General features: G+C 41.5%; 1 protein-coding gene across 2 annotated transcripts in view; it reads right to left on the reverse strand.

Moving 5' to 3' along the window:
* Window positions 1-1868: 1868 nt before the first annotated feature.
* Window positions 1869-12766, reverse strand: part of igf2bp1 (insulin-like growth factor 2 mRNA binding protein 1) — a 64772-nt gene continuing 53874 nt past the window's right edge. Inside the window, exons 9-15 of one of the 2 annotated variants that reach the window (XM_051389102.1) lie at window positions 12605-12740; window positions 12101-12217; window positions 11547-11663; window positions 11051-11125; window positions 10775-10906; window positions 10523-10636; window positions 1869-9688 (exon numbers count right to left, since the gene is read on the reverse strand). In XM_051389102.1, the coding sequence (XP_051245062.1) occupies window positions 9515-9688; window positions 10523-10636; window positions 10775-10906; window positions 11051-11125; window positions 11547-11663; window positions 12101-12217; window positions 12605-12740 (865 nt within the window). In that variant the 3' untranslated portion in view covers window positions 1869-9514. Of the gene's footprint in view, window positions 9689-10522; window positions 10637-10774; window positions 10907-11050; window positions 11126-11546; window positions 11664-12100; window positions 12224-12604; window positions 12741-12766 lie in introns of both variants that reach the window. The other variant, XM_051389101.1, reaches the window with a different exon arrangement.

Genomic DNA, 12766 nt, shown 5'->3' on the forward strand with positions numbered 1-12766 from the left:
TATATATATATTGAGTATATCAGTGCCTGCAACACTACAGGGCTCAACAATATTTGTTGTCACGGATCATTTTCACATCCATACCTATGGTCGGTTTTGGCCAGTGGGTAATTTCTAGCTATAATGTTACAGTAATACTATTACTTTCCCCAGTATCTAGCAGTGTTACGAATTACCACCCCCCAAAAAAATCATTAGGTACAACATTACTTATATTGTCACCCACTACTGATTTGAAACTGAATGATATCCTTGGATACATTTTTGTAATCATTGCAGAAACTACCTTGGAATATGGAAACACTGAGCAGCTGGAAATATTCCCATTACTTAGATTTTAACAAAAAACAAAGAAAACAATGTAATCGTCAATTTTGTGGGGCGTAGCAAAAAAGTAATATACCAGTATTGTATTGTTGTAATTACTGTTGGCAGAGCGTAATAAGTACAGTAATAATATTACTTATAAGAGAGATGAATCATGAGTAATAAATTACAGTTTTTGAGTAACTTACTGATCACTACCTATGGTTAAGGTTACGGAGGGTGAATATGCTATGTTATGTGCAACAGTGCCATCTGGTGGGCAGAGGGAGGAATACCCCCTCACAGATCAAACCTCAGCTGTGGCAGCCGGGGCCTCGGGCCTCTGTGCTGTAAAGTTTAGTTTTTGTTTGCAAGCATCGAGTGCTGGGGCACTTCTCACCATCTCCCGACCTGAATAGCACTAATTTTATGCACAAAAATAAAAAAGCAGCCTCAAGTTCAAATCTGGCATCTAGTGGGATGGTTGCAATAAGCAGGTAAATCCCCCAGAAGTATTCAATTATGTATAAGCATGAGGCCTGTAACCAGTCATTATGAAATAACTCAACAAAATTGTAATACCTTTTAACTTAACAATCTTTCGTAATAAACAGCATGGAAGCAACATGGTTAAATGTACCCTTTGTTAAAACTGAAAACGTGCTCTTAGGAAGTGTGATTGTGTTGATGACTTCTCCTTCTCAGCTTTCCTCCACCTCATGATGTTTTCCAGAGGTCAAGGAAAAGTGTTTAGGAAAGGACATAGGATACTTTTTTTTTTCTGGACTACTCTACAGACAATATCAGGGCCATGTATGTGTCTCGGCTTTCCAGTCACTCAATTTATGCAATTCCAACACTGTTTATTGAGCCCAGTATGCAGGAATATTAAAATACACTTAGCAAAAATAACATTTAAAAACTGAAAAAACTGCACAAGATTAGCAGTGGGTGTGCTTGTAAAGGGGAGACTCAGGTTCCCACAGAACCCAATTTTGTACAGATATCTTGAGGTTAGGGGATCCCTTTGAAAGTGATGCCCATTTGGAGCGTTATTTTGTGCCCTTCCCAACATGCTAGCATGATGGTTGGCACCAATGGATCCATTAGGTCATCTAGTTTCATCTGATACCAGTTTCTTCACTCTAGCTTTAACACAGAGCCTGCTGCAGCCTCTGAAAGACACTGGAGTGTCAGAGGTAAGGATAATGGGGTGGCACTTGGGGTGGACACCCCAGGTCCCTCCTCTGGGCACGCCCCTGGCCAAGTGAACATGCAGATTCCACAGAAAGGCCCCAGTGGCCAGTTCTAACCAAAAACATTCTATCTGTGAGATGACAGTGCTAACCACTGCGCTGCCCTGTTTCACGTGTATATTATATGTCATAATGTCTTTTATTTTACTTTAATTGTGAAACATTTAGCTAATTATTGCATGAAAATGTATGATCAGTTGAAAAATTTATATTTCTTGCTTTTTCTCTCTTTTTTGCAGGTATAAAAGACTTTATAGATTGTATATTTTATATAAACCACACAAAGACCACAAGGAGGCGAGAGGGTCCGTTTTCTCATCTTTTAATAACACATTCATATCTATGCTCTGTTTTGTTTACAAGGAGTTTAAAACAAGTGTTGATGAGGACTAAAGGAATCAGGCAGGCAGAGGGTGAAAGTCCATATACTGTAAAGACCAAAGGCGCCATCTGGTGGAAGGAGGAAGACTTCGCACACTCCTCTCAGTAGCTGGGACGTGAGCAAACAGTCTCGTCATGGCTGCACGATCAAAGCACACGGAGATCTTAATTTTCAGTTTGGAGGCTGAGCCCAGATCAGATTAGTCTCGTGTCATCCAGCTCGGAGCGGCACGAGGGGGGCCTTCCTCCTTCCACCCACAGCTACACAGTCAGCTAAAACAACAGGTCCTTTTGCTTTTTCAAACGACTCATTAGAAGTGAAAATAGATCATCGATCAGTGTAGAAGGTCCTCGCAGGGCGCTCCAACTCATGTAGGCTTTTCACAGAGAGAAAGAAAATGCTAAATGCACCCAAACACAAGAGATACAATCTGCTGTCATAAAAAAAAGAGAGAGAAAAAATTAGAAGTCAACCAAAATAAAACATGAAGAATATCTTGAAGTTAAAAAAAGTGTAAGGTTAACGAAATTGACAAAAGAAAATGCAAATTGGATAAAGAAATCTCATTTATGTTGGGTTTTTTTTTTTTTAAAGAAGAAAATTTAAAACAGTTGGTAAGTTTTTGTCTCCCCCTTTAAGATTATTATTCAATTTCATAATCCTTTGAAAAAGAACTAAGAATGGAGAAAGAAAACAAAATCATCTTTGGAAGAAGTAAAAGTTTTTTCCTTTAATAGACTATCCACTACAGTATATGGAGATGCCGCTACCCAGTTATTCATTTACCTATATTTCTTTCGAGCAACTTTTTTTTTTGTTATTTTTGTGTCCTTTTTCGAAAAAAAAAAAATTTACCATTTACCTATTTTTTTCCCCAAGAGGTAGATCAACAAAACAATTACATGGTTACAGGTGTCGTGACCCTTGATTCAGGAGGTGAAATCACAGGGAGGGGAAGTGGAGCAGCAGGGTGGAGCTGAAGGAGGATTGTGGGTAATTTAAGCGATCGGAGGCAGGTAACATTAAATAAAATAAAAACTGTGTTAGGTGTTAGGTTCTGATTCAAAGTGAGTGAGTGACTAGAATCAGCTTTGGACAGTTTAACAGAAACTGTTCCCAGAGCGAAAGTTAACACCTCGTTCCGACTGAGCCATACGTGAACCAATCAGGTTACTCGATATTCTACCCGCCACATGAAGAAAATCCTCGTCCCGGCTGCCCACGCCACCCCGCTCCACAATGTGTCTTTATTGGGTTTTTTTGTCTTTTTTGTCATTTCTTATTTACTCGTTTATTTTTACAGTCCCATCTCTAAGCTGGAGAGGTAACATTTCAAAAAACCCAAAAATAAATTATAGTTGAAGAGTGGAAAAAAACAACTAAAGTGTGACTGTAACATAGACGGTCCGTCCTTTCTGTCTGCATGTCTGTCCGACTGACTGACTGTTTGCTCTTGTCGGTTTGCGATAAAAGAAAATAATAGAAACAATCTTCTGGCTGAGTTTGCTTATGTTTTGAGGTAGCGTTCCTAGTTATGTGTCAAGAGGTTTGTTTGTTTCGTCTCGGTAGGGTGTCCCTCTGCCGGGTCTCCGTTTTCTTTCAGATTTGTCGAGACTCGGAGCCCGTCTCTGCTGAGGGACGGGGGGGTAGGGGGTTCACGACAAGGAGGAGTCTGCACTGTTTTTTTGCAAACTGTCCTCACAAGAGCTTAGAGTCTGTCTGTCTGTCTGTCTGTCAGGGTTTTCTTTTTTTTACTGTCTGTCAGGGCTGAGCTACATGTTGTAAGGTCTAAAAAGCAAAGATGTGCTCTGCTGCCACAAACAAGAAGCTGGGCAAGATCTTTTACCCAAAACTCAGAATTTCCAAGCTTCCAGTCTTTGAATAAAAGGACCACAGCAGTGAGTTTGCAGCCCATTCACTGCATATATTTTACATTAGTGCTGAGCAGTTTGTAAAGCATGTGGTAGCATTTTAGATTAATGGGCTTTTCCATTACTTTCAATGAGTTTAATTACACTGTGCCAGTCACTTTGCACAAACTTAAAGCTGCAATAGGTCATTTATAAAAATAACTGTCATATTTGCCTAATTGTTCACTGTTCACAGCAGTACATGAGACAGATAATCTGTGAAAAAAATATAAAAAAATCAGGTTCCTCTGGCTCCTCCTAGTGTTCCTGATGGTATTTGCAAGAATCCACCGGGCCTGTACAAAAACAACCAATCAGAGCGAAGAGAGATATAGAGACGCTTTGGGTTGAAGATAGCTGTCTGCTGACTCTCATTCCCAGGGTCCCAAACATATGTATTTGACGCCCTGGGAATAGGACTCAACAACCAGCTATCTTTCTTGGCTCCGATTGGTTGCTTTAGTTCAGGCCCGGTGGATTCTTGCAAATTCCATTAGGAGCACTAGAATGAGCCAGAGGAAACTAATTTTTTCACAGATTATCTGTGTACTACTGTCAGGATAAGGTGAACGTTTCAGCAAAGAACAGCACAGATAATTATCACCCAAACCGGCTCTACAGAATGTTTTAGCATCTTTCAGCTCGCTGTTTTGGTTTTCCAGCCTGCAGCTTTAATGTTTTGGTTCACCGCTCTCTTAACCTCAGTTTCAGCAACAGAAGGCAGCCGTTATCAGTTAAATAGCTCTAACAAACCCACTGTACATTGAAACCTGCTGGTGAACGCAGTGGACATTTAGCAGTCGAAGAGCCAGATATTTTTCTCAGGAGTTTAGTGAAGATGTTTCAGAAAATGCTCAGCAGTAATTTATAGAAAACGGGATAAAACATGCACTGGTACGGTCCTTTTAGCCGTCTTGGAATAAGCTTTATACAACAAACTCAAGTGAGTTTGATGCTTACATTTTTTGTGTGTGGCAACTTTATATGATTTTTGTGCACCTCACACTGCCAAACTCTGTCCTAGCCGATACAACTTATCAATACATCACTCAACTTGCATAAAAAAATGACAGAGTGTTCGCTTTGGGGCCCAGAAATGATCCAGATCTGATGAAAACCAGATGAAACATAAGAAATGTCTAAGGATTTCTGTCCCGGTCGGGATGCAGGCTTAGATTTGTGTGAGATGTTCTTGTGTGTCGAGTGGTATGCATGGTGTGTCTCCGTTTCATTTCGCGTGTGGAGACACATCAACCACACAATGTGTTGTCTATGATGTACATACAAAAACAAGATGAGAAGAGGTCAGTTCCAAGATGAGATATCACCATTTGAATGTAGTAATCTTCACCCTGAAACACTACTGATGTTATCTTAAGTCCTTTTCTATGAGCTCAGGCTATTTGCTCAAAATGGCTCTATACTGCATTTTGGACTGAACCCTTCCTGTGTGTTTGGCACAGTTACTGTCATGTACTGAGCTACATGTTAGTAGTTCATTGTATTTAGTAGCTGTCTTGTTAATAGATTTGTGCATTCAAAAACAAAAAAACAAAACATGATCAACTTAAACTATTTTCATTTTTCCAAAAAGAGTCAAAACATCGATTGTAAAAAAAAAAAAAAAAAGGGTGGTTAAAGTAAGAAAATCGAAAGGTCTTGAACAGAAGTGAGCAAAACGAACACGATGTAGACCAGCGCAAGAGAGGGCGAGGGACCCTAACGTTCCCGCCCGCTCCAAAAATGAAATGATTTTTTTTTAATAAAAAGGAAATAAAAACATCTCACTCTTCTCCTGGAGTACAGAAGGGTAAAAAAAAAAAACGAGGAGAAAGCATTCTATTGTTTTGCGGAAGGACAGAGGGGGAACAGTGAAAAGGGAGTTGGTGGAATTTAGTCAGTTTTCAACACCTTATCCCAGAACACCTGACCACCTCTCCCTTCTCCTGCCTCCCCTCTTCCCATCCTCCCTTCTCCTCTTCCCTTCACTCTCCACCCTTTTTTTCTTTTAAGAATTGCATCAGGTGTTACAGGAGGTTCTCAGTCGGTTTGATAGTTTGACGTTGTCGACATATTTCATCAATTAGTGCAACAGTACGTCCCCAGATGTCACGTCCAAATAAAGCTTGCTGTATTGTCAAAAAAAATAATAAAACATAAAAAATAAAATGAATCCTAACCAATCCAAATGGCTGCAGGCTGAATAATGAATCCTTAATAGCGTGTCTTGGTGGTTGTGAACAGAGCTCTATGGTTTGGAAAGAGGTGGAAACTTAACACAGGACAACCGTGGTGAAGTGTGAAGTTACCGCCTCTGGACAAAAATGGAAGCATAGACACGATAGAATAGACTTTTCCCTGTTTGACGGTGAGCTGGTGGGGTAGCCAATGAAGATTGCCGGTGTACCTCGCCGAGTGCAGGTAAGACATTAAAAAGATTGTGAGTTATCTGGCAGTGTCCTTCAGTGACTTGGCGCAATCTTTCATGTCTACACGGCTTTTCCCATTCTGATTTTTTATGCTTTTTTTCTCCAAAAATACAAAAGTATTGTGATCACCTTTTTTTAACATCTTATGTACAGGTTTGAATCTATTACTCAGCTGTGTTAATGATGTTTTTAAACTCTCTTGCTTTTGCTTTTTTTGCTCCCATTTTTTCAAAATGTTCTTGGATTTCTCCCTCCTCAGTCAGTTGGAACACAGACGGAGGGCCATAGGTTCTCTTCCTACTTTTTTCTGCTTTTTTTTTTTTCAAAGTTTCACCCAACCACATCCCCTGACAAAAATGAACATTTAAAACCAGTGAACACACACACACACACACACACACACACACACACACACACACACACCTGCATTCGCTTTCTTTCTCTCTCACTCACACACGCACGCACACCAAGCAAACACGTAGCCAACAGGGAGCATCTGAGGTGTCGTGGTCAGTGCAAAGGTAATAAATATTCACATTCAGAGAAGTCAGAGCTAGTTCAGGCTTGTGTGTGTAGGTAGAATGCTCTCTTGTCTCCATGTACAGTTATGCTGTAGATGGACGCAAACTGCTGCGTTCAACACAACTCTGATCTGACAAGTTCCCGACCTCCAGGTGAGACAGATAAAGAAAGACGGGGTGAAAACGAGCTTAAAAGCCCCTCTCTCACAGGTCTCTCTTTGTGGGTGAGAAACTTAACCTCTCGAACACTTTAAAGCCCTCTCACAATGTTTGGCGCATCATGATGATGTCATCACAATAAGGCAGGAGAGGGAGGTCCTTCAGGGCACAGGGTGGGCCAGTAGCCACGAGAATTGGCAGTCGCAGTGACGTAACACGACCTGAGGTCTGTGTATTATCTTTAGTTTCAACCCCTCCGATAAAATGCGCTCAGTAAAAAGAGCAGCCAGTGGCATGCTGGGTCACCGTGTGCATTTCAGGACCCCCTCTTGAGTTAACACCACTCCCCATTGGCCAATATGCTGTTTCAGACGGCTGCTCCAATCACACTTCAGGAAGACAGAGAGCATGTTTCCTCACCTAAAAAAAAGGCAAAATGGCACTCGACCCATTTCCTCTTTAGACCAGCATTTTATCGCTCTCTGCTTTGGGAAAAAAAACACAGCCTCCTCGTCATCCTGAGCTCATTCAACCATCATCACACCAAAAAAACAGAAAAAAATAACCAAAGCAACAAGACAATACCTAAAAAAAAATACTTTTTTCTTTAAAAAAATAAAAAATATTCAGGACTATCAGCTCTTCTTTTCTTTTTTTTCTTCTTATATAAAACACCAGCAAGCAAAAAAAAGTTAGGAATACTGAGGTAACTTTACCCTGAGGTAGGTTTTTTCTTTTTCATTTCTTCTCTAATCTGTTCTAATCTTGGCGAGAGCGTCCAGGCATAGACCCCGCCCCTCATTATCATACGCAGGCAGGGTCTGGAGGCTCCGCCCACAGGCCTTTGGCAGATTGGGAGAGAGAACGAGGAAGCCGCTCCCCTTTAGACTGATTTTACCCTCTAAACTCGAGGCAAGGAGCTTTGGAAGACTTTTTTGGTTCCCGCACTTGGCCAAGGCCAGTCTTAAACATTTATTTGAAATGAATACAAGCATTAGAGGCCATGTTTGTCCAAATGAAGAAAGTTGGCTTTAATGCAGGGATGGTCTTAAGGACCCCAGCTCCTCTGAGGAGAAAGCCATCCTGTCCAAGACTGGCCTCGGGTATCCAGCACTGGAGGAAGGCAATGAGCAGAAAGTCTCAGACACACCTTGTCTGTCTGTCATTGCAGGACTAATTCATACAGGTGCTGAAATCCTCACACCTGACTCGCTGCCTTTAATACATTCACCCGAGGGGCCGGGCTAACTCACATATCATATATATATAATATATATAAAATATGCCGTTTAAGGTGCGGGCCGCTAGCCACCTAGCATAGCTGCTGGCTGTTTTTATAAAGTTGTTTTATAATGGTTTCACATGTGTGAGCTAAGCCGCTGCAATAGAACTGCAGGACCAGCTGCGACCTCCGCTCCCCTTACTGTCTCTTGCTGCGCCTTCCGCCACACGGCTAATTGTGGAAGGGGGAGCTCAGTGCCTCCCCAGCCCCCGGCCTCGTAGTAGGCTACATTATGCTTCATAGGCAAGGGACTGGGAAATATACAGAAGACCCCTTTATAAAAAAAAGGCAAGGCGGCCAGACACAGCATTTCTTAACATTTACATGAAGATTATATATTTACAACCTCATATTTTCTCCTTTTTTCTTTTTTTCTTCTAATCCCTCCGCTATTCGGAGAGGTCTTTAAAGAGCAGTGTTAACATCTGCGGCCCCTCTTCTAAACTCTCATTGGCTAGGAGGTTGGGGTGGGTGGGGCTAATGCCAGACCCGTAACCTATCCCCCTGCACCGCTGCAGCAGTTTCCCTGCTCCCTCTCCCGGCTCCGCCACACTGCATTCTATCAATAATAGCTCTGAATAAAACATTTCTATACATATATCTCTATGTTTAAAAAAACCACCCTTAAAATATAGGACTGACTGCAGATGGTTGGAGAGGTCCGTAAAGGGCGACAGAGGAACAAACGGGCCCCTGCTAGTGTGTCTCAGGAAACAAATATTTGTCTAGCCAGCCTCTCCCCTCTGCAGTAGACCTGAACCCATGTGGACAGGTGGAAACAACAGCAGTAAGGCTCCATCCTTACAAGAAGAGTAATGTCGGCCATTTTGTTTAAACCTGTCTGATGCACGATCTGTTAAAGCTGCAGCAGATGAGAAGCTGGCTGCAGCCCTAGCAAGGCACACTAGGAGGACACCGCCCCTTCCTCTCTCCATCCATCCATTCCTTCATCCCTCCATCCTCAATCAGTCTCTCTTCTGGCCTGGCATCTGGTTTCTGTTCTCAAGTTTCTTTTTATCTTAATCCTCTTTTTTTATTCATTTCAGCTTTTGATTTTATTAATCTTCTCTTCCTCTCTAAACGCCAATCTTTCTCACTGGCTATCGGGCGTACTACCTCCCTCTTTATATCTCTCCCTATCTATCGCTGGGTCCGTGTGTCGCTCTCCTGTATCCGTCCGTCCGTCTGTCTATCCGTCCGTGCATGTGTCTGTCTGTCTGTCCGTCAGGCCGGGGGGGCCAACGGCATGTAAGGAGGGTTCTGGGACCCTCACTTCCTTCGTGGCTGGTGGTCCTGAGACAGTCCCTGTGTAGGGCTGCCCATCTCTGTGAAGCCCTGGGGGTTAGGGCCCGAGCCCGAGCCCGAGCCCGAACCTGAGCCCATGCCGCCTTTCTGTGGCTGTTTGACCTGGGTCAGGATGTCCCGGATCTTCCTCTGAGCCAACTGGAGGACAGAAGAGAGATGAGAATGGTTTGTGGCAAATTGAAATCTGGACCAGTCAGGCTCTGTGAGTAAAAATATGTTATATTTCTATCTATCTATATATATATATAATATTTTATATATTATATTTATATATATATATATATATATATATATATATATATATATATATATAATATTATATAAGTATAAGCAAGGTTGACAGGACCATAAAATTGAGTATCATCTGCATTAAAACACAATGATACTCAATGCATACTAATTGTGTGATGAGGGGAAGCATGTAAATAGAGAAAATAATGGGTCCCAGAATCGACAATTGAGGTACACCACAAGTCAGTTCTGTAGACAAGGAAATTAAGCTGTTAAGTACCACAAAGAAATACCTGTCAAGAGGCAAGCCATATGACATTTGTCACTGATAAACACTATCTTTTTTTTTGGTAGCTAAGCTAGCACAGCTAGGCATCATTACAGATTAGCCCTATGTGGCTACCACATGGGCATAGCCTGCTGGACAATTAATAATGACAAAATCATAAAATTGTTGAACTATGTGTGACATTACTTTTACAAAGTTGTATTTGTTATGTTGCAGTAACTACCTACAGTGTTAAATGTGCAACATTATTTTAATGCTAATAAGAAGTGGTAACACTGGCCTATGGTGGAAATTCAAAAGGTTTTGATAATAATATGAATTCATAACTTTTCTATCAAGATATTTTGTTGAATTTTCATGGGGTATGTAATCATTTATAACACTAGTTACATGCTCTTAAATTGACTAAGTTATATGTTGAAGCCTACTGAGGCTACAGAGAGGAGGAGTACCTGGCTGGCGTAGAAATGTCCATTGATTTTGACGATGACCTGGTCATTTTCATCAGGTGTCTGTTCCCTGGGGACCACCACCTCAGCTGCTGTCAGGTTCTGCAGCTCATTCACCTGGAGACACACATTCAGGCTACTTTAGGAGGAAGTGATCATTTTATACAATGTTGTTGGTTTGAGGTTAGTTTTCAACTAGGCAACCAAGGCACGCTATGCTAGACGGAACTCAAGTGTAAGGTTCAGGTGGTTTACCGTCTTGCCTCCCTTGCCAATGACCCTTCCTGCGGCAGCAGCGGCCATCTTGATGTGAGTCTCCAGTTTGACCTCCTCCTTGGGACCAAAGAAGTTCTCTTCCTTCAGTTTACCATAGATCCTGCCCTGGGCCTGCAGGAGAGAAACAAAGAGGTTAATAATCCATTTTAATATTGTCTCAACCATGGTTTCTTACTCAAGTCAGTCCAATTAAGATACTATGAAAAATAAATGGGACAAATATTAATCAGATGGTAATGTTTCATAAGTGTTTACCTTAAACTGAGCCTCAGGGGGTCCTGTCACAATCACCATCCTCATTTTAGAGTCAGGAGACTCAGCTGGGGCGATCTGGAGTAGAGGAAAGATACATCACTGACTGCCAAGGGTGTAGGTTTTGTTACAAAAGTGTGGTGACACAATGCAGTCATGGGTTCTTCAAGAAAAACATATTATTGTGCTTCCACTAGTACTGGTAGTCTAATGAAATAATTAGAACAAGTAGTTTGTATGTAACCACGAAGAGGCAGAAACTCCCTGCTGACTAAGGGTGGCTTTACTGATAATACAAGCATTTCTATGAACAAAGAGCTAGATTTTAGCAGTTGGACAGTAAGAGGATGCTTTAGTGTAATTCAGTGAGTAATATATTTGTATTGTATATTTGTCAAAAGTGTAAGGCGGATGTAACAAAAATCCAATTTTGACAAATCCCTGTCACTTTTCCATATTTAATATGTAGCATGTCTGCTAATTCTGTGAAGTACAGTACCTTGATTGAGGCCCCAGCAAAGCGGCTCAGCTGTTTGATGTGCTGTCCTTTCTTTCCAATGATGGCTCCCACTGCCTGTGCTGGGATATACACATGGACCGTCTCCTGCTCTGGAGCCTGAACACACACACAAAGCACAAAAATTCACTACATAAACTGAATATCTATTATAGGACTAATATATTGTTACTGGTACATTTTGAGTTGTTTTATATGTCTTAAAACATAGTAGAGAATTTTGGTGTGAGATCCAAAATAGGGGACAGTAACTTCAGTTTCTGATCAAAGAAAAAGAAACACAGCAATCTTCTGCTCCTTCAGTTTTCATTTCAGAAAAACAACTTAAATTTGAGTTATTTTGCTGTGTTTTAGAGGCTTTTTAAAGATTTTTTGTCACCCTTTTAAAATTTTCTCAATCCACTACACCTTCAAATGAGGGGAGAATCAGCAGAACTGTAGTAGTTATGGTTTCAAAAGACAAAAACAATATGTTAAAAGGAGGTGGTTTGCACTGACGTATCTCTCAGGAAATGAAAAAAAACAGGTATTCTTACCCCAAAGCAACCATAGGGGGCACCAGCTGATGCGTTTCCAGGCGGGGGTGGGGGCATGTTGGAGGAAGAGGGGAAGAGGCCCAGAGCACCCAAGTTAAGCCCAGGGATCAGGTGAGTCTGTTGCTGTCAAGAGGAAGACTGCAGGTTAGAAACCATCTTGAGCACATGAAAGATGGTGACAACTCCGACTACCATGAAAAGTGACATAATGTAATAAAAACACCATTGTAGTCTTTTGAACCCCGACTACATGAGTACTTTTACAGGTACTCTGCAGAATAAGAGCCTAAATGGAAAACAATATTCTCATTAAATAACATGAGCACACTTACACTTACACACTTACTTTAACTGTAAAAAGCTTTCACTGCAAATTCAATTTAATTTACTTCTGCTGTTGAGGAGTAGTTAGATAATGCTGCGGAAATAATTAAAGGATTTCAAGGATGTGTGTGTGTGTGTGTGTGTGTGTGTGTGTGTGTGTGTGTGTGTGTCCAGACTCACATTCATAGCAGCGATGTCATTCTCGTAGGCCTCTCTGACCTTCTTCATGACCTCCACCTCGGCTAGACAGCAGGCTTCAATAGAGCCTTTGACTGTGATGGTTCTCTCTGGATTGTACAGTGTCAGGTCCTGAAGACTGCACAGAGGAGATGGAGAATGGTT

Source organism: Dicentrarchus labrax, unplaced genomic scaffold, assembly GCF_905237075.1.
Source record: "Dicentrarchus labrax unplaced genomic scaffold, dlabrax2021, whole genome shotgun sequence".
In the NCBI taxonomy this organism is placed as follows: domain Eukaryota; kingdom Metazoa; phylum Chordata; class Actinopteri; family Moronidae; genus Dicentrarchus; species Dicentrarchus labrax.